Source organism: Apostichopus japonicus, chromosome 20 (genome assembly GCF_037975245.1).
Source record: "Apostichopus japonicus isolate 1M-3 chromosome 20, ASM3797524v1, whole genome shotgun sequence".
NCBI lineage: Eukaryota > Metazoa > Echinodermata > Holothuroidea > Aspidochirotida > Stichopodidae > Apostichopus > Apostichopus japonicus.
Genome location: NC_092580.1, coordinates 27,512,946 through 27,539,133, shown reverse-complemented (window position 1 = coordinate 27,539,133; position 26,188 = coordinate 27,512,946). Strand labels below are relative to the sequence as shown.

At 37.4% G+C, this 26,188-nt stretch overlaps 1 protein-coding gene across 2 annotated transcripts in view; it reads left to right on the top strand.

The window, feature by feature from the left end:
* Positions 1-8,199: 8,199 nt before the first annotated feature.
* LOC139962150 (laminin subunit beta-1-like) overlaps positions 8,200-26,188 on the top strand; it is an 80,197-nt gene continuing 62,208 nt past the window's right edge. For both annotated transcript variants that reach the window (XM_071962091.1, XM_071962090.1), the window contains exons 1-2: positions 8,200-8,356; positions 17,054-17,602. In XM_071962091.1, the coding sequence (XP_071818192.1) occupies positions 17,554-17,602 (49 nt within the window). In that variant the 5' untranslated portion in view covers positions 8,200-8,356; positions 17,054-17,553. The remainder of the gene's footprint in view (positions 8,357-17,053; positions 17,603-26,188) is intronic.

The window sequence follows — 26,188 nt, the reverse complement described above, 5'->3', positions numbered from 1 at the left end:
AATGTAATTATTCTACTTTATAATTTCCTGTTTAATCGTACACAGTTTGTTCACTGTAACAGTGTCAACAGTGATACTTTCGTAATTAACACTGGTGTTCCACAGGGTTGTTGCTTGTCCCCATTACTTTTTGAAATTTATACTGATTCATTAGTCTCTTGTTATGACAATGTTTATATCTTGAAGTATGCAGACGATACTGCCATAATTGGGATGTGCACCGATAAAAACCCACAATGTCTAAAAACAAATTATATTGCAGCCATAGAGTATACTGTGAATTGGTGCAAGGATAATTATGTGCTTATTAATGGTAAGAAAACCAAGGAAATGATTGTTGATTTTCGTGCAGTGCAAAGTCATGCCCCATTGTACATTGACAATAATGTGATTGAGGTTGTGTCAGATTTTAAATATCTTGGATTAACCTTCAACAGCTCGCTTACTTGGAATACCCACGTGAATAATTTGGCAGCAAAAGCTAAACAGAGATTATATTGTATTCGTAGGCTCGCCGGCTTTGGCTTAGATGTTGATAAGCAGCTTTGGCTTTTTCAGACAATGGTGCTGTCTTTCCTTGTGTACTGTGGCCCAGTTTGGTTATCATCCTGTTCTAAAGGACAATTAGACTACTTGAATAAATCCGTCAAGTTGTATTCCACCATCACAGAAGATTTTATTGATCGTATAATATGTCAGTGTGCTTCTTCTATAGTCGAGGATTCCGAACACCCTCTTTTTGATTTTTATATGAAACCACGTAGATTTTACACGATCCCACGTATGCGAACAGAACGGTTTAGGCGATCATTTTTACCTAGAAGTATTAAAACTTTGAATTGTATGATACATAGATAACCTTTTTTATCCTATTTTTAAGATGCTGTAGTCCATTTTATTATATTGTCATTTTATGATGAATATCAATAAATTTTACTTTACTTTTACTTTACTTTACTTTAACAGCGAGACTCATAAAGCCTTAATAATCTCGATTTCTTTGAATTTCAATGATGATGTATATATTAATTTAATAGTATTATATTAAACATTCTCCACTTCATTGCACATACTAAGTATTGTATATACCAATAGAACAGTAGGTGGTTGCTATCCTTCCCTTTATCTTCCAGTAGGTGGTCATTTATCATCCTACGAAAGATAATAGCAAATAAGCTAGACTGGTCCATTAACCTTTATTAATAATTGAGTAAAGAACTTTGTTTATGCGTACATAACTAGTATAGGAGCATTTTCCTTTTAGAAACTTGTCTCTTGCACGTATTAAGGAATATCAATTTATGTGTTTGTTTCTATTCTGACAGCTCGAAAGTTGTTTTCCGAGTTGTTAGAAGACAATATTTTAATCGTTAATTACAGCTACTCTGATAGTGTTGATAGAACAGTTCAGTGATGAAAGGGTATTTTGATCTGTAAAGGATTAATTTTAATCTAAGTAGGTCAACATCTTGGTGAAACTTGCACACTGCAGAACGTATAAACTTCAAAATGAAAAGTGTCTCCAAGATGGCATGTATAGGAACTGAATACAAACTGCACCACGATGTTAACATTATTATTGCTGTTATCATTATTATTATCATCATCATGATCATCATGATCATCATCATCGTCATCATCATCATCATCATCATCATCATCATCATCATCATCATCATCATCATCATCATCATCATCATCATCATCATCATCATCATCATCATCATCATCATCATCATCATCATCATCATCATCATCATCATCATCATCATCATCATCATCATCATCATCATCATCATCATCATCATCATCATCATCATCATCATCATCATCATCATCGTCACCACCACCATCATCATCATCGTCACCACCACCATCATCATCATCGTCACCACCACCATCATCATCATCATCATCATCGTCATTATTAAAGTACATTTATATAGCACTTGTTCTAAAAGTAAGCTCTAAGCGTGTTGCAAATTAAAGAAACTTCATAACTTAATGAAAGAAAATAACAATGAAATTACATACCTCTTTTACACATCAAAAATAAAAATGCACACCTCAGATATTCTTTCGTGTATAGTCATGTTACGATGGGTATTATAATACACAATTACCTCATCTGGTTTCTGTTTCCACTGGACCTATAGTGGAATACAAGCTTTTAGAGTAACCAAACAGTATAAAGCATACTCTAAGAAGTTTTATAATATTTTATTTTTGTAACTTGTTTATGTAAACAATGTTAATGCTGTGTTGAAAAAACTTTGGAAAGGTGAAAGATGAGGCCCAGGGGTATGAGAAAAGGAACACGGACCTCCAAAAAAAATTACATGAAAGACTGATGTCATTGCTGTCGTGAAAATTTTGCTATTTGTATCTAGTTAAGCTTCTCCGCTTCCTACCATCTTTTACAGAAGAAAAAAGATTCTGCCAACGGCATGTTTGTTTTATTGTTTGTTTCCTATTGTTGTTTATGTTGTTGTTGTTGTTGTTGTTTTCGAAGTGGAGCGACCGAAGTCTGCATGTCTTTTATATTTTTATATTTTTAATATCCCTTATTTTGAGAGATTTTCAGGTTATTGGTAAACTTTGATATTGACAAAGTTGTAGCAGTACAATAACTTACTGAGTACCAAAGGAAACCATGACTAGCATCTATACTTGACGGTTGATCACTATACTTACGTTGTTCCCTCACTTAACCAAAGCCCCAACCTCATCCCCTCCCCACCCCCTTCGCCCACCCAAAAATATAGAAACCAATAACAAACAATTGTTTTCCCTTTTCCTTCTTTGGCCTAATTCCAATGGGCTCAGTGGGAAGCAATTATACCTAAATTAATCGTGACACTTTTATCTCTTAAGCCAATTATGAAAAAATTCAACATCATGCTATGTGTTTCAATCAACATGAGTGTTTATGTACCCCTTTAAGAATGTTTGGCGCCATAAGATTGGCGGGCGAATTTTTAAGTGTGAAAAATGACAATGAATCCTGTGAAAATTTTATTTCTCATTTAAAATAGAATTCCCAGAAAACAGTCTCAACAATTAAGAAAAAGAAACATGATCTTTTTTTTCATAATTTCATTAAAGCCAAAAACTTGCTTTCAATTTTCAATTGGTTAATTACAGAAAATGAATTGATTGATGCTTTGTATTTGATTGATTGATAATCTTCTTGAATGTTTGTCATTTTCTTATTTAGTTGAAGGATTCAATTTGAGTTTCAATTAAAGTGTATAGTTTCACGTCATAAATAATATATATATATAGATATATTGATCGCATAAAAACACTTCAAAACGGAATAAAAGGAGTACATCAGGGGATTTATTTCGATGAATAAGACTTTTCCCAAATTAAGAAAATGAAATTGTTTGAATATTAATGTCACAAACATTATTGACAGATTCCGGTTCATGCTTAACACACATTTCTTCTATATATAAATCTATATATATGTATATATATATATATATATATATATACATATATATATTCATATATATACATATATATATATATATATATATATATATATACATTTATATATATATATATATATATATATATGTGTGTGTGTTATTGAAATTATAGTTAAATATGAGTTAGAAAATCCAGAACAGCGAAAAATTTTCAGCCTCCACCGGGATTCGAACCCGGGCCTCCCGCTTTATATGCGGACACCCTAACCACTATATATTGTGTAAATGAACATATTGACAGTAAACGCTTACCAAAGTTATGTAATAATAACAGTAATAAGTAACTTCGTAACAACATACTAAAAAGTAATCTTCCAACCCCCTCCCCCCTCCCGCTCCCTTCCCGAGCACTTGACGCAAACGTCTTGTTACGTCGTTTTTCAAACTATAACGAGGCGAGCATGGTATAATCAGCTTTATGTTTCTCGCAGTTTAACATATCTGCTTGACTTCAACAAGTTATGTCCAAAACATTGTATAAATAGCCGTACTTTGATACACAGAGAGGAAACTATGGATGAGTAAGATTTATTATCAGAATATCAAAAATGTCGTAAATTAAGTGTCATGAAATAAATGGTGATGTTATACCAAAGGTGAAGGACGACTTCTGTATATCCTATGGAGTTAAATAGGTTATGCGCTAGTAATGACTATACCTGTATCCATCTGGTTAATGTTATAGTCTGTCGTACAGTCGTTTCTCTTACAGTATATCCCAGGAGGGCTTCAGCTGTTTCAACAGATTCATGTTCCGTAATTTATGTAATATGGAGTCGCTGTTTGCTTTTGAAGATAAAAAAAATATAGAAAATACATCATAAATTATGTTGTCCTTCGTATCCCTCAACACACACTAGCACGACCAGAGGGTAATCTAGGTGCTACAGCCTGGGCCCGGGGTCAATTAGGGGTGCCCGGGGAAATACGGGATCAAGTATAACGTATTCTCATCTTTATGATATACTAGTTTGCGAACAGAAGATGTCAATAAGATGCCCGGTGTCGCTCTCGACGCCATTTTCCTTCTTCTGCGTATAATATATATAAAATCAACTCTCCTCTGTTCACCGAAGGTAATATATATATATATATATATATATATATATATATATATATATATATATATATATATATATATATATATATATATATATATTTGTTTGGTCGGCCATTTTGGCAAACCTATACAAAATGTCATTATACAATGAAAGAGTGCAATTGATCCAAACTAATATGATCCTCCTAGATAATTAGTTTTTCTTTAACGAATGAAGTTTAACGAACGAGTACCGGTAATTAATAGTCCATATCTCATATTTCGTCGTCCGAACACTTTGCAAAGTGTGTTTAGGAATGGCTTGATATATAAGCAAACTAAAATAAGCCACTGGTTTGAAGTTCCATTATCTCTTCCATTACCCAATACCTCCATGCATATTCGTCTTTTCCATTAACCCACTAATCCCCTCCCCTTGGCGATTCTGCGAATTTTGTCAACTCAATATGCACCTATAAGTTGTTGTTTTTTTTTTGGGGGGGGGGGGTACCTGTGTATATGGGTGTGTGTGTGTCTAGGACTCACAACTGGTGACGTGGAACAAAAGAAATTCCTGTCACCAGTTATCGAACAAACAATAGAGAACAATAGTCATCGGTTGTCCAGACAAAGGGTTAGAATAAAGGGAAATGTGATCGTTGGTATAGCTAATATAAGAGAAAACAAGTTTGCGTGTGTCGGTGTCTGTGTGAAAACAGTTGCCAATGTATCGAAACATTTAGTTTAGCAGTAAAATAACATGAAATGTAATTTTTGGAAGGGGCGACCTGGTTCCTCTTCTCGCGCCCCTGTGGCTCACCTTGCACCTCTGTAATTGACTCCTCAGTGTATTTCTACGTACTTGCAACTAGTGGAAACACTTCGGGCACATTTAGCCTTTATGGTATCTAGAGAGTGATTCTACAGCCTGTTATCTAATCGTGTCAATAAACTTAAATCGCCAAGACTTATATAGATGCAACAAGTTTTATCCAAGACGTTTAAGCCGTAACGTGTTGAAATTAAAATTTGGCTAGGTAGAATCAAATCAAATCCTCGAGAATTAATTTTAGGGATTATTCTCGGAATGGTTAATCCCACTTTGGATCTCGAAATGTTTGCACTGGGTTCCGTTAATCGCATCAGATGATGGACGTGTTCTTTCGATTGAAACACAGCACCGCACGACATAATATATACGATCGTTAACTGAACAGATATATACATTACCAGGTGAGAAACACACGGCATACCTGAGTGACATTACGAGACAATTAACAAAGAAGATAAGGTTTTATCTGATTTATAGGTTGATCTTCATTCATCGAAAGTTATTGACTGTTATACGTGAACATACCTGCTTGTACTCACGTCAGATACAATACACTCTGGTGATAAGCAAGCTCTCCAAAGTACAAACCAAAAAACTTGTCTCAAAGCAAACTATTTACTGGTTAAAACTATTTGAGGTGACAGCTGGTCGCATTTCAATAAGTTTCATAACCGTATCATATTCACAGTACATATACAAGATATATATATATATATATATATATATATATATATATATATATATATATATATATATACATATATATATATATATATATATATATATAGATATAGATATATATATATATATATATATATATATATATATATATATATATATATATATATATATATATATATATATATATATATATATATATATATATATATATGTATATATACATCTCTTATAGTTAGATATCGTTAGATACCTCTCCCACTATACCACCTCCCTCAACCACCACTTTCTTACTTTCCTAGTTATACTGAAATTATCCACCTGCTGAGTTGTTTGCCTTTCCTGACATACATTGAGGCGGTTTAGCGTTTTGAGCTAAAAGTTGGAAGTGGAAATCCTTTACTACTGTAGTTTTAGAAATGTACGTGAAAGTGTAGGAATTCCTATAAGCTCCATATAAGTACCACACAAAGCTTCAATGGAATTATATAGTGGAGGACCTTATAACAGGAGAGTAATGGAAAACTTGACATGTCACCGGAAGCACTTCTGCTAAGTCATGCCATAGATGCGTGTCCTGTTTACTTCACCCTGTAGGATCGAGCACGTAAACCAAACAACTCTATCCCAGCCTCCCTTTATATAGAGACTGAGACTGTGTGGCCATGTTTATTTTAGAACACTTTACAAATGCAACTGTTTTGCTACTGATCTATTTTCGTTCCCAACAAGTAAATCCTTTAAGCCTTTGGTATTAACCGTTGAAGATCTGCTAAAAGTACGGGAACTCAGTGGGGATATTTGACACAAAGAGCTAAATTGCTACCTCGGAATTTACAATTTGCTTGATTAGTTAACCCCCCTCCCCCCCAGCCCCTCTCCCCATTGAGAAAAACCTTCGACTTCTAAGAGGTTAGGAATCACTGTTAAAAGAATGCATGCCCATCCCTTCTCTCACATGTACTTCCATCGACCTTTCACGTCGAACATTTTAACGATGTCGTGTGTGCCTGGCAAAACTTCTGCGTCTGCGTGAATTAGAATCCCGTGACATGGACCTATACCAATCACTGCTGTAATTCCGACCTTTTCTTTTGGGGCGACGGACTTGCATGGAATAGTTACGGAGGGTGAGGTGAGGGTGAGGGTGTGGTTCTGACGAACAACAGTATAGGAGAGGATATTGATGCTTAGGAGATGATTTCCTCTATCTGAAGCACTGGTTTGGTTTGGTTTCGTCACTCAACAAAACGACAAGAGACAAGTCAAAGTGATGTATAGACAAAAAAAATTAAATCGGCGCTGTCATACTCATACATCGGTAAGTCCAAGCCTGTTGACAGGGGCCAGGGGCTACAGCCCAGTGGCCAGGCCGGATGTACCAGGGAGTTGTACCAGTGAGTTGTACCAGGGTGTTGTACCAGGGAGCTGTGACAGCTTCCTGCTTGTATGATGACAGCCAGAGTATTAGTAGTGGCGCTATTTGACTTCGGAAGTAACAATGGTTTTGAAACGACGCTGACCTAAAAAGTTGGCGTTCCAGCTGAGTGCTTCATATTACAAAGTTTCGAGCGAGACGTTGTTAGGTGGCGATCCTTGGAGCAGGAATGGCTGATACAATTACACACCCGTCAGTTCTCTGAACATTCATCGAACAGAGAGAGAACACGGTTAAAGACGGCGATGAAGATCGATTATCGATTATATAGAAAGGGTGTCAATCAAATAAGCTTCTGTAGGATTCCTAATCCGTGGAATTCACTCAACTTAAACTAATGTTTTGCTTTTTAGTTCCCACTGCAAACTCTCAATAATGGCTGCCATAACCAACTTCATAGTAATGTCGAAATCCTAGAACTAAAGGTTTAGTTTTAATTTACTTAGATAAGTCTTAAGTATAAGACTAAATGTTTAGCTTAAGGTTGGCGCTGTAGGAAGTGAAGACTACTGTATTTTCCAGGAGACGTAACCAATGCCAATCATGGTATAAGAAAAAACTACGTTTCAATATTGGCACTAAATGAAAAGAAACTTTCCATGTTCTGTAATTTGTGTGTGTGTGTGTGCTGATCTTGTGCAAAAGTTGAAATGTATCAGAACTAGTTTATCAATAGCGTCCTCTTTTAGGGTTTCAAGTTTTGTAGTTTCTTGATTACTTTGGTGGTAACAGTGTACCCATCTTCAACTTCTAGGGCGGTGCGTTGCTGTGGTATATTTAGAGAGATAGCATACACCTCAAGTCTCTCTTCAGGTTTGTAGACGTTCGTTTCATCAACTCCCCAGCCTAATCCAAGCAAGAATTGGATCTAGGTGAGTAATTGTGGTTATTATCACAAAACATGAACATTACCTCACATTGCTAACTTTGGCATCGCCTAAGAACAATGTACGATCTCGTTGAAAGCATTTAGCAGGTCTTGCATAACTTCGTCTTGGGGCCTAACTTACCGTAGGCTATTGTAGGCCTAGCCTAAATAAAGTTTGTTAAATTAGCCGGCATTAAAAACTTACTTGATTATTCTTTGCCGAGGTGACAGTGCCTGGCCAGGCTGCGCTAGTTAGCATACCACAGGGACAAAATAGGCTTTGATACTGATAATAAAAATGTGCATGGGTCATAGGCAAAGACGGCTATTAAATACCATGCTCGCATAGGCCTATAGGGGCCTAGGCCCTTAAGTTATGGTCTCTTGTTATTCCATACCACACCCTCACTGTTGTAGCCTAGGTGGACCCATTTTATCAACTTCGGCCTAACTTTAGAATCCGTACCTTATGAATAGGAAAGCTTACTAGGGGCTAGGAATTAGGGTTAGGAAGTAGGGAAAAGGGTTAGGGCTTAGGAAGTAGGGAATATGGTTAGGGTTAGGCATTAGGGTTAGAAAGTAGTCAATAGGGTTAGGGGTTAGGAATGGTACGGATTAGTACCTCAACTTCATTGACAGAATTTTCAGGTTAAATTGTAGTGTTTATTTGGATGTTGCTAGCAGATTTTCTCAATTTTGAAAACCACCATAGAACCTTGAAAGCATCTGTCCCAAGGCCTAGCCTATTTCACTATATATATTTTCATTTCGTCTTTTCACCTTGAAAATATTTGTTTCTAACCTCTTCCCCTCAACTTCCCTCTCCCACAAACAAATTTTACCACTGCCTCCATTAGGGCATTGTCAGTATCCAGGATTTTTGGTGATGAATGATGGACTGCTGGTGATTTCGACAGTATCCATGCAAAGGTGAAATTAATGGGAGTCCTGGGCAATACCTTGCCACACAGCACACTTAGATCCATGAGACAATTGCTAGAAACCGTTTTTAATCGTTCTTCTACAAGTTTTCTACAAAACCAAGATAAACAGTCAATAGACAGCGAAAATGTGTCATGTGAAATCTTCTTAATCATAACATGATTATTTATGAACACTAATAGGTGGTTACATTTATAATCGATTAGTTATATCAGGGTTGTCCAACCTACGGCCCGCGGGCCACAGTCCGGCCCGCCGCATGGTTGCGTCCGGCCCGCCAGAGATGCTCTACGGTGCGAAATGTTAGTGAGCAGATTTATTGCTAACAATTTTAAGCTATATAATCAATCATTCAAACCTTCTGGGAGGGGGGGGGGGGCGGCTGGACTTTATTCATGTTTTATCAGGAAGGAAAATAAATCAGTGCGCTCCACGCGCAGTGCTCATATCTTGTTGCCTTGGACTTCGGGCAAAAATCGAAAAATCGAGCGTAGGGTTCATGCGGCCCCTCCTTCATCATAATCATTCCATGCGGCCCTCCTCTGCAAAAGGTTGGTCAACCCTGAGTTATATCAACTATGTGGCCTTGGCTTAACCAAAAAGATGGGGGAACCAGTGGTATCTTTTCACAGAAGGTGGCCCCACGTCCTAAAACCCTTATTTCACCCATGCGTGATATTGATGCCTGACTGTAAATAATCCAAATAAAATCCAAAAAAGGAGCTGTTGATACCTGGATTTCTACCCACCTCCTCTGACACAGAGTTTAAGGTACTGTATGGTTGCTTCACTGTATAACGTCATAACCAATATCCTTCCAGGCTAATTATAATTAAAACACATAATTAAAAATTAAATAAAAACATTTTCAAACAATAAACATCCTTATGCCATTATTGTCAAAGGCCCAATTGGACAATCTGGTTTCGAGTGTTGATCAGAATATTGTTGAGTCCTTAGAACTAGAAATAAAGATTTGCAAAATAAAAAAAGTCTCCAAGCAGTGGCCAAAGATGTCCCTCCTGCAGGATGCTCTCGACACTGTTCTCACAATGATTTACTATCACTGCGTATTCACTGCGTATTCACTGTGTAACTTTATTCACTACATTTTGTAGAATACTTGTGACCTTCTAGTCATGGACTTATGTAACACGCTTAACCTTGTGTAAGAGTAGTCTGCAGGTTAAGAAAGAATTGAAAGGGGTTTTAAAGAGGGATTAGTGTTATTATTGTAAGTATTGTAGCCAGGGAGTAGTTGAGTGTTTAGATGTTGCTTAATAAGTTTGAGGTTCTGTGTCCAAAATACTGAGCTGTGTTGCTTCATTTGTGTAACAATGTGGCCATCTTGTGCAATGCTATGTTCTACAAGAGGCCTACAACCCAGTATCTTCCATTTTAGATCTGACCTGGGACTCACCAGACCTCCACCCCTCAGAATTGTTGTCCCCCCCTCCCCCTCAAAATTGTTGATCTACTCCTCCCTCCTTATAATGCAGTAAAATTAAACTTAATCAATCTATTGGAAAATCTCAGAAAACAGTAGATAGAGTTGTGGATGATTAGAAAACAAACCACCACCCATGGCAATGTTTCTCAACCCTTTTTGGGTCCGTCTCCATAGCTTTCGGACCATCGCTATACAATTCCCTGGTCTCTTTTCCAGTGAGTCACAACAAATATGTTTTGGTCATCCATAGTGTTCTCCCTCACCTCTGTATCATCCTATGGTAGGCAGTACAGTATATTTAGTAACTTCATTCATTCAATAGTACTATTCAACGTTATCGTACTCTTCATCTCTGAGCTCAAATAGCACTACTGTGAACAGTTGTTGTTTGATATGAGGAGGCACGGTTGGAAGCATACGAATAGGCCGTGTAAGCTCCATATACAATAGCTTTTAATCCTTTCACTGAGCTGGGAACTTTCTTCTTTAAATTGGTTAGCTTGAGGAGAGAACCTGTATTGTAAACAGCAGCACTACCAGTGAATTAGTTCTACCAGGGAGATGAAATCAGGGTGTTTGCTTTCTTAACTTCTTTGCAAACATGAAGGGCTTTGTGCTACACGGTAGTCATTATTTTTAGCTAGATGAACAGTGTGTGATTCATGTGTGTTATTTCCAGGGTACATAAATGGTGCATAAAGGGTGCATTAAGGGAGCACACCTTGGTCTTTTTACCTTTTCCACAGCAAAATCATTGAGATGTGGGAATTCATGTTTATTGAGAAAGAAACTGTGCAAATACTATGGATATAAAAACGTGTAAAAAGGTAATATTCATTTGTCTAGTAGCATTCTCTCCCCCCTCCCTCCCTTCCCCTCCCTCCCCTCCCCCTCCCACTCCTTGTATGAAATCTTCATTTTCCATTTCTAGTTGTAAATTTTGAAAATGAGAATCCATTATTCTTAACTTCTATCTCCCTGTGCCTCCAATTGACCATGGGTTTCAGGGCTGTTATATCTCTGATCTCCCCCTCACCCCATACGTTTGTCAAATCCATGGAAAGTTTGCTACAATCAGTAGAAACCTTAGATTATCAGAATTTCTGTCACTAATCCAATATCCATTTTTCCAATGCGATAATGGGTTTGAAAAATCACCTCTACATGAACAGCCATCTTCAGTCAATTCCATGAAATGTCACACATAGGAGGTTTAATACTGTGTGTATGGTTCTTACCTACTGTACATGGAAATCAGAACAATCCCAAAACATGACCATTACAAATGTTGCCCTCTATGGAGTACTGATAACACCTAGGCTGTATAGAAGCCATGTTTAGTGCAAAGACAGTTTTTTTGTAGTTTCATTTACATTGAATATTCCCATTGTACCATACAACCAATTTCCAGTAATTAAAAGGTTATCTGGATGAAGAAGTCATTAATTCAAATCCCAAGAAAAGAAAAAATGGCATCAGGATGATGAAAAGAGTATACAGTAATTTGCACATGAAAAGTTACAGGCATTGAAGACTCGCCCCAAACAGCGTGCCTCCATCTTTAAAAAGTTAACTTTCCGTTGCTTGCAAGTGACGTTTTGTTCGTGTCGCTACAAAATGCAGACAGTAATGAAACGTGATACCTTGTTATCTTTAGCTGGACCTGAGATGTCCATCGCTGTATCGTTTGTACACTTGGTTGTGGGTATTGACCGCAGCTGTATGTACTGATTGTACACTAGTGTCTAATTACTGACGGTAGCAAGCTGTGTGTGTATTTTCTGGGATCGATGGTGGTGTCTAGCACTTCTGTTACACCTCATTCGAAACTAGGTCAGATTACTGGCATGAGACATTGCTTTTGCCCGAGTCTTCACACCATTTAAGACAAATTAAACTTCTTGGACACAAACTTAATTGTATTGTTGGACTCAGGAAAGGATCGCCTTGTACAACTTGTTGTATAATCCACATAGACCTATCAGTTATGCCAGCAGCACACCGTCCAGCTGGATATACTGAACTCATTCATCTTAACATGTATATCATGGATTATAAGGGGAATGAGTAATTTAGCTTTTAGGTAAAGACTACAACTGGTCATAGTCTTGCCAATTTGAAGTCATGTCATCTTCAGTTCCTGCCTGTTTCGGACGTGACAGAGAATGAAGTCCTGGACATTGATTGGTCAAATTGAACAACTTGTTAACATTACTGTAGCCTTACCTAGTTAGCGAAATTTTCGGAAGATACGGTAGATTTTACCCAATTGAGGCTTAATGCACGATTAATCTCACAACGGAAAAGTATTGTTATTGACGAGAATGATAGGCTAGATGCGTCGTCTGACGACAGGTGATAGGGATGACTTGATTGGTTGTGGTTAAAATATGAATGAGAAAGATGTGGTTTGCAAGCATAATTGTTCGGGAGAACAAACTTGTCAGTGTTACGAAAGGGCTAATTACTCGTTAATCAGTGATCACCCGAGAAAAATTCTATCCCAGTAATCTCTCTTTCATCTATCGCAAGTTGCTGATATATGTGAGTGACCATGGAATGCTCAAAATTCCAGATAAACACAATATTGACCTTTAATATGAAAATTCCAGCCAAATAGTTGTAGGCAGTTTGGCCTGACAGATGAGGATATTTTTAAAGAAGCAAAAAAAGAGGGGGTGAGGCAATGCTGGATTCCATACATACAGACAGTACTGTACAGATATATACATATATGTAGTTAATACTCCATTATATACAGTAGTGTTGTACAGCATTGAGTGAGTCTTGCCTGGTTCTCAGCTTGAGGTCTGGTTGAGTTGCATTCTTGCCTCCTTAGGCTTGTAAGAGGTCAGTCCCCAAGGAAGTTTACACTCTCTACCATGTGGTCAAACCCAGCAGGAGCTCTAAGAAACTCGAGCCAGTGTGTGCAGTAATTATTTCGCCCTTAGTAATTATCACACTTTTTTTGCCGGAAAAAAGTAGAAGAAAGTTTCGTACATGACATATTCCAAGTTCATATTTAGCTAATTATGTTACATAGGTGTGATAGATCATATGACATAAACACCAAAATAAGGGAGTTTTTAACTAAAGGGATCGAAAGGGTAGACCTGTAGAATTGTCTTGGTGACAGACGTGTTCCTGCCAAAGTCACTGTACAGTCGATACTGGGCAACAGATGTTACACAGCAACCTGACATATGCATTTTGTAGGTAAGATTTGTATTTCAGCAAAGGGCCTTCTGAATTTTACAGGCAAAATGCAGGATCTAAGCCAGACTTTTAAAGGCGAACACAGGGTCAGCTTTTAAAGTGAAACTTAACATTTTAGAAACCTAAGGGGTCCATGCAAGTAAAATCTTGAGCATCAAATTTTTAAAAAAAATTTTAAAATTTTTTGTATAGTGGAATAGCATATATATGGTGCATACCTGACACTAAGTTGTTACAGGCCGTAAGAAGTATTTTCCTCAAACAAAACCCCAACCCCTCACCCCTACCACCCCTAGTCCTTTCTCTATCTACCTTTACCTCACTTTCAATTCCATCACATTTCTTTCTTAATACTGGGTTCTTGATAAACTGTTATTGGTATAATTGGAGTTCTGCTTTATTTTTCCATCTGACTCATTTTTTGTAAAAATAGGTTTTTTAACCTTAAAATGCATTCTCAAAGTCACTTTCCCACTCTTCAATCAGCAAGCTGGAATGTTTATACATACAAACCTGTCAACTCCCAAATTGTTACTCAGGAATTATTCCTGGGTAGTTCTCATCTACAACTGAATTTTTATTCAATTACTTCCTTATTTTTATGGTTTTTGCCCTCAGTGTATTAACCTATTTTTATACCCCTATGTAGTCTTTGTTCACCCCTACTTCACCACACAAAACTTTTCCCAGGCTCCTTTTTGGCTTCTGATGATGGACATTCTACATGCTGATATAAAACATATCTGCTGGATGGTATAGGGATGCAAAAGAAACATGATTGTCAGAGAAAAGGATCAGACTCTGGTGGGAGGGGGAGGATGGGAATCTGGTCCAGGAGAAGGGGTAGGGGATTTCAAGGCGGAGGAGTAGAAATGTTTGTTGTTATCAAAACCTAACTCAAAAATTTACAGTACTGGAAGTATAATTTGTAATTGTAAACAGACCTGATAATTCCAGTTGGTTTAGTTTAATAGGCAATAATAACAGTAAAAATAGAAAACCTATCCAACAACAAATCAGCAGGTTAGTTTGTGATATAGAATAATGTAAATTATATAGCGCCACTCCAGGAAACGAGTAACTGCCCATGGCGCTTTATGTAGACAACTCCTGCAAACAGCTATGAAAGATATCTAGGTAGAGGGATCCAATTTTTTGCCTTCTAGCAGGACTACAATAATGATGTATCTCAAATGAAAGATAATGGTTGCATTTACATCTCTTGATGGAGCCCAACAGCGACAAGGACATGAACAGTGCATCCTGAATTGTATTGACTGTTATCAGGGGTTTGAATTCTCTCTTGACTCAGTTGTATTCCAAGGTACCTGTATGTGAAAGGTTTGTTGCAATGTCACTCTCATTCCTGCTCCATATGTACAGTACCATCTCACGATGGGTGGTATCTCCAAATCTCAAAAACCTTAAATGGGTCACAAAGAGTAAGCAGGTAATCACATGTTCAGAATAGAAGCAAAGATGTGTAGTGCTTTGGAAAATAATAAAGAAAGCTGCCCGGGAATACGATGCCAAACACAAATAACTAAATTGATCGTTAAAATGATGATCTTTATGTGAGTGTGACTGTAGAATATTTGATAAAATCTTTAGGTTTTGGCCCCTAATCTCCAGGGATGTTTTGGGTGAAATTATCCAGGTTTAACTTGTGTTTTTTATATGGGGGGGGGTGGAGGGGAGGGGTTGGCAGATCTGCTGCTGATCTGAATCATCTGACATAACATCTCCTTTCAATGGAGGAGAGGGAAGGAACCTAAGGAAACGGTGTGAGACAGAAATTAAGACAGAGAAGTCCAAAGGACAGGAAATATGAAATGTTGAATCATTCCTGACAATCATAAAATGTGCAGTCCTTATATGAGTCTTGCTATTTCATAACTTTCAGAAATTTGACTTGTTAAACAAATTTCATTATCCCAAGAAATTTCAATATTTATATTTGTAAACCTACGTACGAGCTAAATCCCACCCAATATCCTTGGTAAGTGGTGTGGGGGGGGGGGAAGGGGTGTAAGGTCTTAAAAGCAGTGTTTCTTTCTCTCTCTCCTGTATCAAACCCCACAGAGAATTCCAGCCCAACCCAAGAAACTCTGAGAACCCATTTTGACTACACATGTTTTTAATGACAAACCTCCAGAGGTCGTAGGTGATATTGCTTGGCACCCTTGGCTTACAGCATTGTTCTCTTTTAAGTCTGTTTTCTCTCCTCTAATGGGTTCAAGTTGTTTGACAAAAAGCCTTGGGGCAACCATGACTCATTGTGTAGTGGTGTAAACTATCATATATAGTGACATTACCATATGTTTGTACAGGGGGTAAGTTGAGACTATGGACAATACACCTACCTGACTATTAAACTGTATGTTGTTTTCAATCTCGTAAATTTTTATAGAAGTTCTCAAACAGCCTGAGACTTAAGACAGCAGGACTTATTTCTTGGAATTAGAAACGTTCTCGATCAATGTTGTTCTTATTCTCATTTATGTTTTTTTTTTGCTTCCCTGCTGAAAGTTATTTGTGATGTGATCATTGTAAAATGGCATTCGTAGCAAATTTGCATTAATTTTGTTATAAATGAAGGAACCTTTGTGGTAATTTTATGTTGTGAAGTCGTTGTGTTCTACTGTCAAGTCCTCCAGCCACAGCGACAGTGAATTGCCTTTTGTTAGCGAAGTTGAGTTGGTTGTCGATTCTTTTCAGAGATAAAGATAACTTCCGTTGCAAAATTTTCCCACATCTGTTACCCGTTTAATGGATCAAACTTCAAAGCAATTTGCTCTAAATTATAGTCTTAAAAACCCTTCAAAATTTTCGTAAAACTTGTTTGCAGGAATGTTAGAAACGTGTTCAAGTTTTGAATGTCTCCCACTCCATGTAGACCCTGTACGATAAGCTTGGGAACTTTTCCACCATTTTTACCAAAAAAGAAGGGGGGGAAAAAGTTGAGAGAAGACTGCCGCACCACCTGTGCCTTGGTTTGAAAGTATAAACTATACACCGGCTAGGAGTTCAAAACCACAGGAAATATTCTAGTCAGTTTGTTCTCAACTGTTGCCCTGTTTTATTTTCTTTCAGTCTGACAACCATCAGAACAGGTCAATAGGAAGAGAGGACTATCGGCCAGCCCTGATTGGTTGATGCCCAGCAGACTATCAGTCCAAGGTGTAGTAGTTGGATACTACATACAGAAACACTCATTGTTGGAAGAAGGCCTGTGTCTCTCACTGCAATCTGCCTGTGTGTCTTGTGTGTGCACTCCACTGTGTGTTAAGCTGGACCGGTAAACTCAGGAAATGCTATTGTGAAAAAGAAAAGGTCTAACCACAATCAACAAACTGCGAGCTGCCTGAGTGCATCCATTGAATTAGCTGGATGTAGGGAGCATTACTTTACCAAAAGGATCAAATTTTATCTTTACCCTCAAAGAAGAGGCTTTGTTTGATCAAAGATATACACAGGATTGAACGCATCCTCCTCCTACCAAATGTTTGGGATTTGATGTACCTTGGAATCTCTACTTTTTTTTCTATTCAGGGAGTTATTTTGGAGGACTTAAAAAACCACCACCAACGACGATGCAGTCGTTTATCAAACTATGTTTGCTAGGAGGGTGTCTTTTTCAAGGTTTGTATTCAAAGAAAGAAATGTTTATATCTGTGATTTTATAAAAGTCGATCTCTTGATTTGTCCAAGTTTAGTTAGATTTTAAAGTTACAATTTCTTTCTTTTACATAAAAGTTTAACTTTTAGATATTTACATGTCAATTTCCCAATCTTCCAGTGGGCTGAAGTAGTATTTACTGTAGGGTACAAAGTCATAACAGTGCTTCATGATCTTTGTAAAAATAAAATTCTTATCAGAGGATGCCTCAACTTTCCCAACTGGCTGATGTGTAGTAGTTGCAGGTTTGACTGAGAACTGGCAGGTTCAGTCAGTTACCTTGTTATCATACAACATTTAAGTGTTATCTAGTGATCCAACCAGAGAGGACAGGACAGGACAGTCAGAAACATTTAGGTGACCCTTTAAAAGCAGACAGGAATATGCAGTAGTTTACTTTCACTGTCCATGGGAACCCCCTAGACCCCCTTATGCATCCAGGTGTCAGAGTCTGTGCATATGATGCATATTCAGTTTCCTCCAGTGGATATCCCCATCTTCACCATGCTACTATTAATATTGCTTTAGGAGTCATTACAAAACAGGAATAGGCAGTAGTTTACTTTTCACTGTCCATGGGGACCCCTATCATGCATTTTACTATTAATATTGCTCATTACAAAACAGAGGACACAGTATTAAACAGCCCCCCATTGTAGATTGTGAAAGCCAGCCCGTATTGACCTTGACAAATCTTATTCAAGAAATGGCCTCTGTTATGTATAGCCATATTTTGTATTGTATTTTGTCCATACTCTGGTGATACCGTTAGTCACTAGTTACCATGCTTGAACCTGGTGGGAAAGATGATATTAAGAAGATGAGTCTTACAAAGTAAGTATTTGAAGATATCAGGAACATTCTTCCATTTTCTGGGAATAATTTGGAGGGTCAGAACCATCCAGTGAAGTTTGCTTTGCAGATTTCTCAAATACTGTGACACGATTCCATGTAAAGTCTTTCATAATGTAAGAATATGGTGGACTGTGTAGTGTATTACCCAGTTACAGGATTATCGTGTATCAACAATTGATGTTAAAGACAAAAGCAGTAGTGTGTGGTTCATGTTAGCCACCATCTTGTCATATTTATGTGAAATCTTGTGACAGACTTCAAATATAAATATGACATGATCAAAGCCAGTCTAAAACGCTTGATGTAAGTGTAAGACATTGTGTTGATACATTACTAGTATAGTTGCCCCCCCCCCCCCCCCACAATTGTTCAAAAAAAAGTACTAACTTGATCCCTTTCTCTGTGATTTCTGAGTTGTATCATAAGGTGAACAACTTGTTGACATTCGCTGTCGTTTTCGCTTTTAAGCCTTGGGAAAATGAGCTACAAATATGGTTTGTGAGAATGTCTTGACGAGCGGTTTGTCAATACTGACCACTTCCGTTCATATGTGGAAGTGGTTACAAGTGGAAGACAAAGTCTACTATATGCATAGAGCCTGTCCAGTTATTTTCATTACCCTTTACTTGGGTCTGTGTGTCCACAGCTTATGACACTCATTTTAATAATGGTGTTGTGTTCCAGAGTCTTGACTGTGTGCACATAGTGACCATACTGATGACAAATAAACTGCATATGAAACAATACATAGGGAACATATACAGTAGGACACATAATGAGACACATGTATGTAAGACATACCAGAACATGTGACATACAGGCTTGGTTAAATGTTTTTTCATTACTTGCCAGAGGCAAAAGGAATCTATGTGATGGTGAATGGCATGTGTTTATGTATGTATGTGACACTTGCTTGTAAACATGCTAACTCAATAAAGTTAATGGTGGATTAACTTCATCCTTACTATGTGGATCCATCTCATTGAGTACAATAAGCCTATTGTTTTCTGTGAAGTTCAACGGTCATCTGGGGTCAACAGAGGTCAAATTCTGAAAACTTTGTGAACATGATAACTCAAAAAGTACCTTTTTGTTGAACTTCATACATGTATGGTATGCAGATTCAGCTTGGTGAGTGCAATTAAGGGAAGTTTTTATTTATCTTTTGGATGGAACTTGACTCATCAAGCTAATGACCTAGATACTATTATGGGAATTTTAGTATCGAAGAGCCTCAAACACTATTATCAAAATGAACTTGAAATTTCCAAGTTTTGGGAAAGCATTGCTTTAACAAAACTGAAGAGAAAGGTTTGATATACATGTTCAGTAGAAGCTAAATCTATGTAAATGGTTATACTTCTCTTGTTAGAAATATTTAAGACCTTGTATAATACATTGTGGATGGTGAGTAATTATGACTGAATAATACAGATTTGTTACAAAACGTTTTCCCCTTAGTTCAGGAATTAACTACATACCCAGGGTTACATGATGATACATCATGTTTAAATTGCAAGATGAATGTGACATATAGTCACTGTATGTCATTGAAAACAAAAAAAACATCATGATTTTTTATACTGAACAGTCATCAGAGAAATATGAGTTTGTGTATTGCTTTGTCTCGTGCGTGCGCGTAGGAAGCTATATTTCAATAGGAGAAATATTTGCATGTCCGAGTAAATTTCACCTCCAGTTCAGTAATTAGGGTCATGGGTTAGACATTAATGTCTTCAGTTTTTTATGTTATTATACAAAAGTGGGTGGGTGGGTGGGGGGGGGGGAAGATGTGAAAATGATTTCATAATGATGCAGTATATCCGTAGTCTAAGCATTTGGATTTGATACAAACAATGAGCGAACCATTGATGAGTCAGGACTTTTATGAAACTTGTCTTTTTTATTGATGGAGGTTTCTGAATGTCAATTTTTGAAGATAATATGTCCCATCTACAATTAGGGCATGTATCAGATTTGAACAGGCTTAACAGGGCATCAAGTAAGAGGGCGGCGTCAGATAAAAGGGCGGGCATCATTATATTTACAATTGTTAAATATTTTCAAAGGTGCAGGATTCAAGGTATTCTACCACTCGAAATTAGAGTTTGAAAAGCGCAGTCAAATACTCTGGATAGCATTTTTTTAGGGGTGTGGGGGGGGGGAGGGCCGGGAAAGGAAAGGGAGGTGAAAAGGTGTAGAGTAGCGGTAAGGAATCATGAGATTAAGAGGTAAGGGAAAGGTAACAGTAAGGCAGAGGCAAAATAGCAGCTGGTTGGGGGCAATTGTAGACCAATCCAGAAAATCTGAGATCACATCAAGTCAAGAATAACATGGTTCCATGATCAATAGATTCTTGGTACAGTAGGTACAGTTTCTTCAGAGAACTGTTTTGTGGGGGTGTACAGTATAAACTGTATGCTCTATACGCTCTGTTAAGTATACCATATGCAGACAGTCTCAGTTTGAACAAAGATCAATCCAATTTTTCAACTTTTTGTTATGTCACTGATAAACTCTGTTATGACTATTTCCCAAAAAGTTTCAGTTTTGGTTTGATGTTGATAGTCTGACATCCTGGTGAGAATATGAGATGACGGAGGTCCCAACAGAAAGCAAAAAAAAAACCTGGTTCTCATAGGATTGGTATGTTGAGGTGATCAGACACAACAAAACCATAAAAAGGTCAATAGGTCAGATACAACAGCAACAGTATACTATAATACATATTTTAAGAATCATTTTAATATGGTTCCACCTTCATATTGTGTAACTGAAGTAACAGAGAACATGTATTTCACAGAATACTTAGGTTAATAGTTTTAATATGGAACAGGACTGTTGCGGTAGAACTACATGTTGTCTTTCATTGTTTCATCATGGCTGTAAGCTCAAAGCAATTGTGGGATTTTTTGACAATTTTTAGGATTTTGTTAAAAATATTTTGGAGGGTAAGGTTAAAAGGAGGAAAATCAGTGGAAGCAAATTATTTAACTTGAGCAAATATTGAAATCAGTGGGCTCTGAATCTACAAACTACAGTACATAATGTCCTCTGTTGTTCCAGTAGCATAGAGATATATTCAGTAGAATGCAAAAAATTACAGTACATGGATGGATGGTTCCATTACCAATTTTCACAGTTGGTTTGCATTGGATCATTTATTTTGCCATTGAACCTACAAATGAGCTCAAAATGAGCTTGCAAACTGATTTAACTACTCAAATTTAGAATGACTCAAAATGAGCTTGCAAACTGATTTAACTACTCAAATTTATGAACTAGTGGATTGTTATGACCTACAGTATAAGTATCAAATATCATTGACAAACATCAACGAAAAGAAATTGAAAAAGTCATTTAATTTTCTCCATGTCGATTGTCTCTGTACTTTGAAATTGTATGCAAGGACTTGTACTACAGCACCAGTAAGGTGGAAGGGACCTGGCTTTGATAAAATGCTGGGGTGACCTGTCACCTATGAGAGGGGTGTAAAAGTCTAATATTTAGGACTAATGGATCATTAATGCTAACCCACAACTAAAGGAGACCATAGTTGACAACTTTGACCCAGACAGTATAAAAGGGAAGATAGTTACTTTATGATGAGGAAGAGTGATTTGATGTATCCTTTTGTTGATGGTCGCCATTGGCAACAACACTGTAGCATGTACAGTAGTCCTCAGGAATGTGTAATCTTGTTTATGCTGTACTGCCATACTGTAGTAGGATACAGTGTGTGTTAGTATGGTGGGGTTGGATATACTGCTAAAGGCATGGTATAATATAACACATAGTGAGGGCCACGAGTACACCACAAAGAATAGCACAGTGTAACTGCACGCATAAATAATATGGACATGGTTACAGTTACTTAAAGTATTCTAACAGCCCTTGTATTCAAAGCTAGAGTCGCCAACTGTTATTGTCGGCTCAAAGTTTGGAAGAAGAAAGAAATTGCCAAATATTTATGGACATTTTTTGACGTTACTTCAAAAGTTGAAAAAATATCACCATTTTGAATCTAACCTTAATTATATGGAAATTTCTCAAAGAGGAGGGGATATCCTTGCCCTGAAGACCCCATACCCAGGCCACAATACTACTTGTAAGAGCTTTACTATGTGGCCATATTGTATTGACCTTGTTATACCCACTATCAGTGACATGTAATCTTAGCCACACTATCATAGACCCATTATTATCAGTGGGAGTGCTGTAAACTGTATTTGGAATTCAGGCTCATTAAAATACTTCAAGCATATGCTTTGTGTACTTAATAAACCCTTGATACCAGTTTCATGCTTTTCTTGTTGTTGTTGCCTTTCAAGATACTGTTGTGATGATAGACCTACTGTACTGTAGTAGTGTACAGTAAACGTGCAAACCAACATGCAATGCCTGTGTATTTCAAACTTGTTCATCATTGTTCACTTAGAAACATTAATCTTCAATTAAAGAAAGAAACAACATATGACGGATAAGATGAATTGCAATATCCGTCAAAAGATCGCAAAATCTGTCACAGTTTGAGTTTGAGCAAATTTTTTATTCACTGTGTTTAGAAACGTTGGAAAAAAGTTTTGATTGCGCCATTTACTGATGAATGTTTTAATGCAATAACTTTATATTGTTCTGCATCAGTATCAGCCAATCGAATGTTTATAATAATCTCACTTGTGAGATGTTATAGTCAGGAAAGAAAAAACATTGGGCTCGATGGAACCTCTGCATTCTGCAGCAGGGACGAGGGATATGTAAATAGGTGAAGTGTGTATGTTGTTGATGACCATGAATCAAGTCACACTCACATGTCTCTTTCTGCTCTGCATGGTTTTAAGTTCTAACAATTTCATATAAACCATGGAATATATTCACGATTTGTGGGATGGAGGTAGGGGTATACAACTCATACAGTATACATTACAATTTTCTTCAAAATTTTCTTCAAACTTTTCTACTATTTCTCTAGAGGGTGTGAAGTAATAAAAAATATATTACTCTTCTTGAAAGGCTACAATCGATACAGATACAGTAATTTCTTCTAAGCCTCAAAATGGTGGATTCGAGAAACAGTATTCAGTTGTGTGTGTCAGACACGTACAGTACAGTCACAGTATACTGTAAAAAGTGTACATCATATTCTGATAGAATTCCTGTGAAGTATTGTACAACGTACCTACAGTAGGCAGCAGCATATCAGGGAACCCTCCCTCCCCTCCATAGACTGGCAGTATTGTAGGCACATGTTGAGTCAAAGTTTTGCAACCTGATGCTCTGAAATCTGATCCCTCTGGGTCTCCTGCTGGGATTTGTAATTTCGTCAAATTAAGCTGCTAGTGTATTCTGACTGAGGTTTGTATACTGAACATGTAAATCAAATGCCATGTCACCATTACTTTGACCTTTACCATAGAGTAGAGTGGGTTGTGGCACCTTCAGATGTATCACAGATAGTAGCCATTACTAGTTTCAACTCACTCCTAGTAGCTAAAGGTCTTCTTCAAACATGGTTGCAGGCTGATGTACTCTTACATAAAATATAGAACAAAATTAAAGGTATTGCATGCATAGTATTACAATTATTTTTATTATTATGATTTTTAGCTCATACCAGCATGCTGGTGTGAGCTATTGTTACAGTGCGGCGTCTATCACTCTATCACTCTATCCGTCAACAATTGGTAAAACCGCTCCCACTCGCACAGTGTTTGATGGAACTTCATGAAACTTGGACACAAGGACCATTGGGTATAGGGCCATCAGAGATGGTCCGAAATTTGGGGTCAAAGGTCACCTGTGGGCCGTAATGGGCCATTTTGTGGAAATACGCAAAATGCTTCTTCTCCTACAGATTCCATGGTACAATGTTGAGGGTTTGTCACGATAGTGCTATGAAGTTTTACCTTCAGGGTGTTCATGAATTTGAGATCAAAGATCAACTAGGGGTCCTTTGTGGCCCGGGCCGCGGCCCTATATTTTCAGATTGCTCCTGTTCGTACAGTGTATGGCCAGTTATAATGAAACTTGGTCACAACGTTCCTCGGGATGAGAGTTACGAGGGGTGTTCGAAAAATTGAGGTCAAATGTCATTTAGGGGGTCATCAGGGTCATTCTTTGTAATATTTTCAAATATCTCAATCTCCTCAAGATTTTGATGAATCATATTCAAAGTTGAACTGATGATTGTTGGATTGTGTATAAGGTGATGCTTATAATTTTTGGTCAAAAGTTAATTAATTACAATTAATCCCCATTGTTTAAAAAAATCTGAGCCTTCACCTTTTGCCAAAGCTCCTTTAATTTGTCTCCCAGTCTCTGCAGTGTTTGTTTACATTTGTGGTTAAGCTCTGCAGAGGCTGTTAGTGGAATTAAAGCAGGACTGGGAGTTGTTATTAACTGTTGAACTGTAAGCATGAGAGCCCTATAGCCAATCAGCACTTGCCGATTCTTAGAAGTCTTTGAGCCTGAGGTATGTAGGCAGCCAGCCAAAATTTAGGCAAGGAGTGCTTCAGGTCTGCTCAGGTAGAGGGGAGAAAGTTTAATAGGGTAGGTCAGTGGTATTGTTGAGAGAGTGGGTAAAATAGGATTTAAAGGGGGAAAATAGGAATTATAGCCAGTGGTGTGGCCAGGATTCTGCTAACGGAGGGGGGGGGGGGGTTATCCCTCATGGGCCCAAAATTGGTGGAATCTGAAAAATGGCCTGAAATTTGGTGGGCCATAAAGTTTTGTGGGCCCTACATTTTTAAGCTCGAAAAGGTATGAGCTTCTGCACCATTGGTGCTCTAGTTTTGGGGTTGTCAAGGGGAGGGGAATGTGTAGTTTTGGCTATGGGGGACACCATCATGTCTATGATAATAATTATATCAGAGAGAGTATCATCAAAGATTAATACAGTATATCTAAATCTAAATGCTCCCAAAAGGGAATCTGTAAGTCTGATGTTTGTGTGTGGCCATATTCTTTTGTGACCATATATCTTTCTAGCATAAATCTAGTTGGCAAAATTGTAATAGTGATGACATTTAACTAATTGAAAGTGACCCACAACTAGAATGAAATGAACAATGAAAAAACAGCTTGGTCAGGTATGTATGTTGTCTCTTGTAACTGTTAAAGCCGTCGTGTGCAATAGTTTGGTAGTACGGTGGCACTGGTTTTACTATGTTAGTTGTTAGTTTTTCTACACCATCTTCGACATTGCATCAGAAAGTTGTATCTCTTATTGGGATCCCATTTTAGCTTTGCTTTTTATCTCCCACAACGAGAATTAAAACAATGTTTATGTTACACTATTTCTTTTCCCACTGTAATCTTTAGTGTTCATATTGACTGGATGAACTAAATTTACTACAGGTATTTGGTATCAAACTATCAACAATGTGATGATAAGTGTAACTGTGTAATAGTTATTGGAGGAGGCAAAACCTGCGGTTTTGGCCAAAACAGCATATAACCTTGACAATCTCCACGTAATTCTGTATTTTCTGCATGTATGGCCTATTTTGACATGTGGCCCTCATTTATGGCATGCCTTTGTGGTTAAGTTTACACCAATTCTAAGGGCAACATTTCTTAATACCTTATTTAAAACTTAACAAGTTTACTTTATTACAGTCTGACTCAGTGATGTGGTCACTGCTGCATGAGTGTGTTCTCATTGTTATATGATCGGAATTGAACTCGGCAGCTCA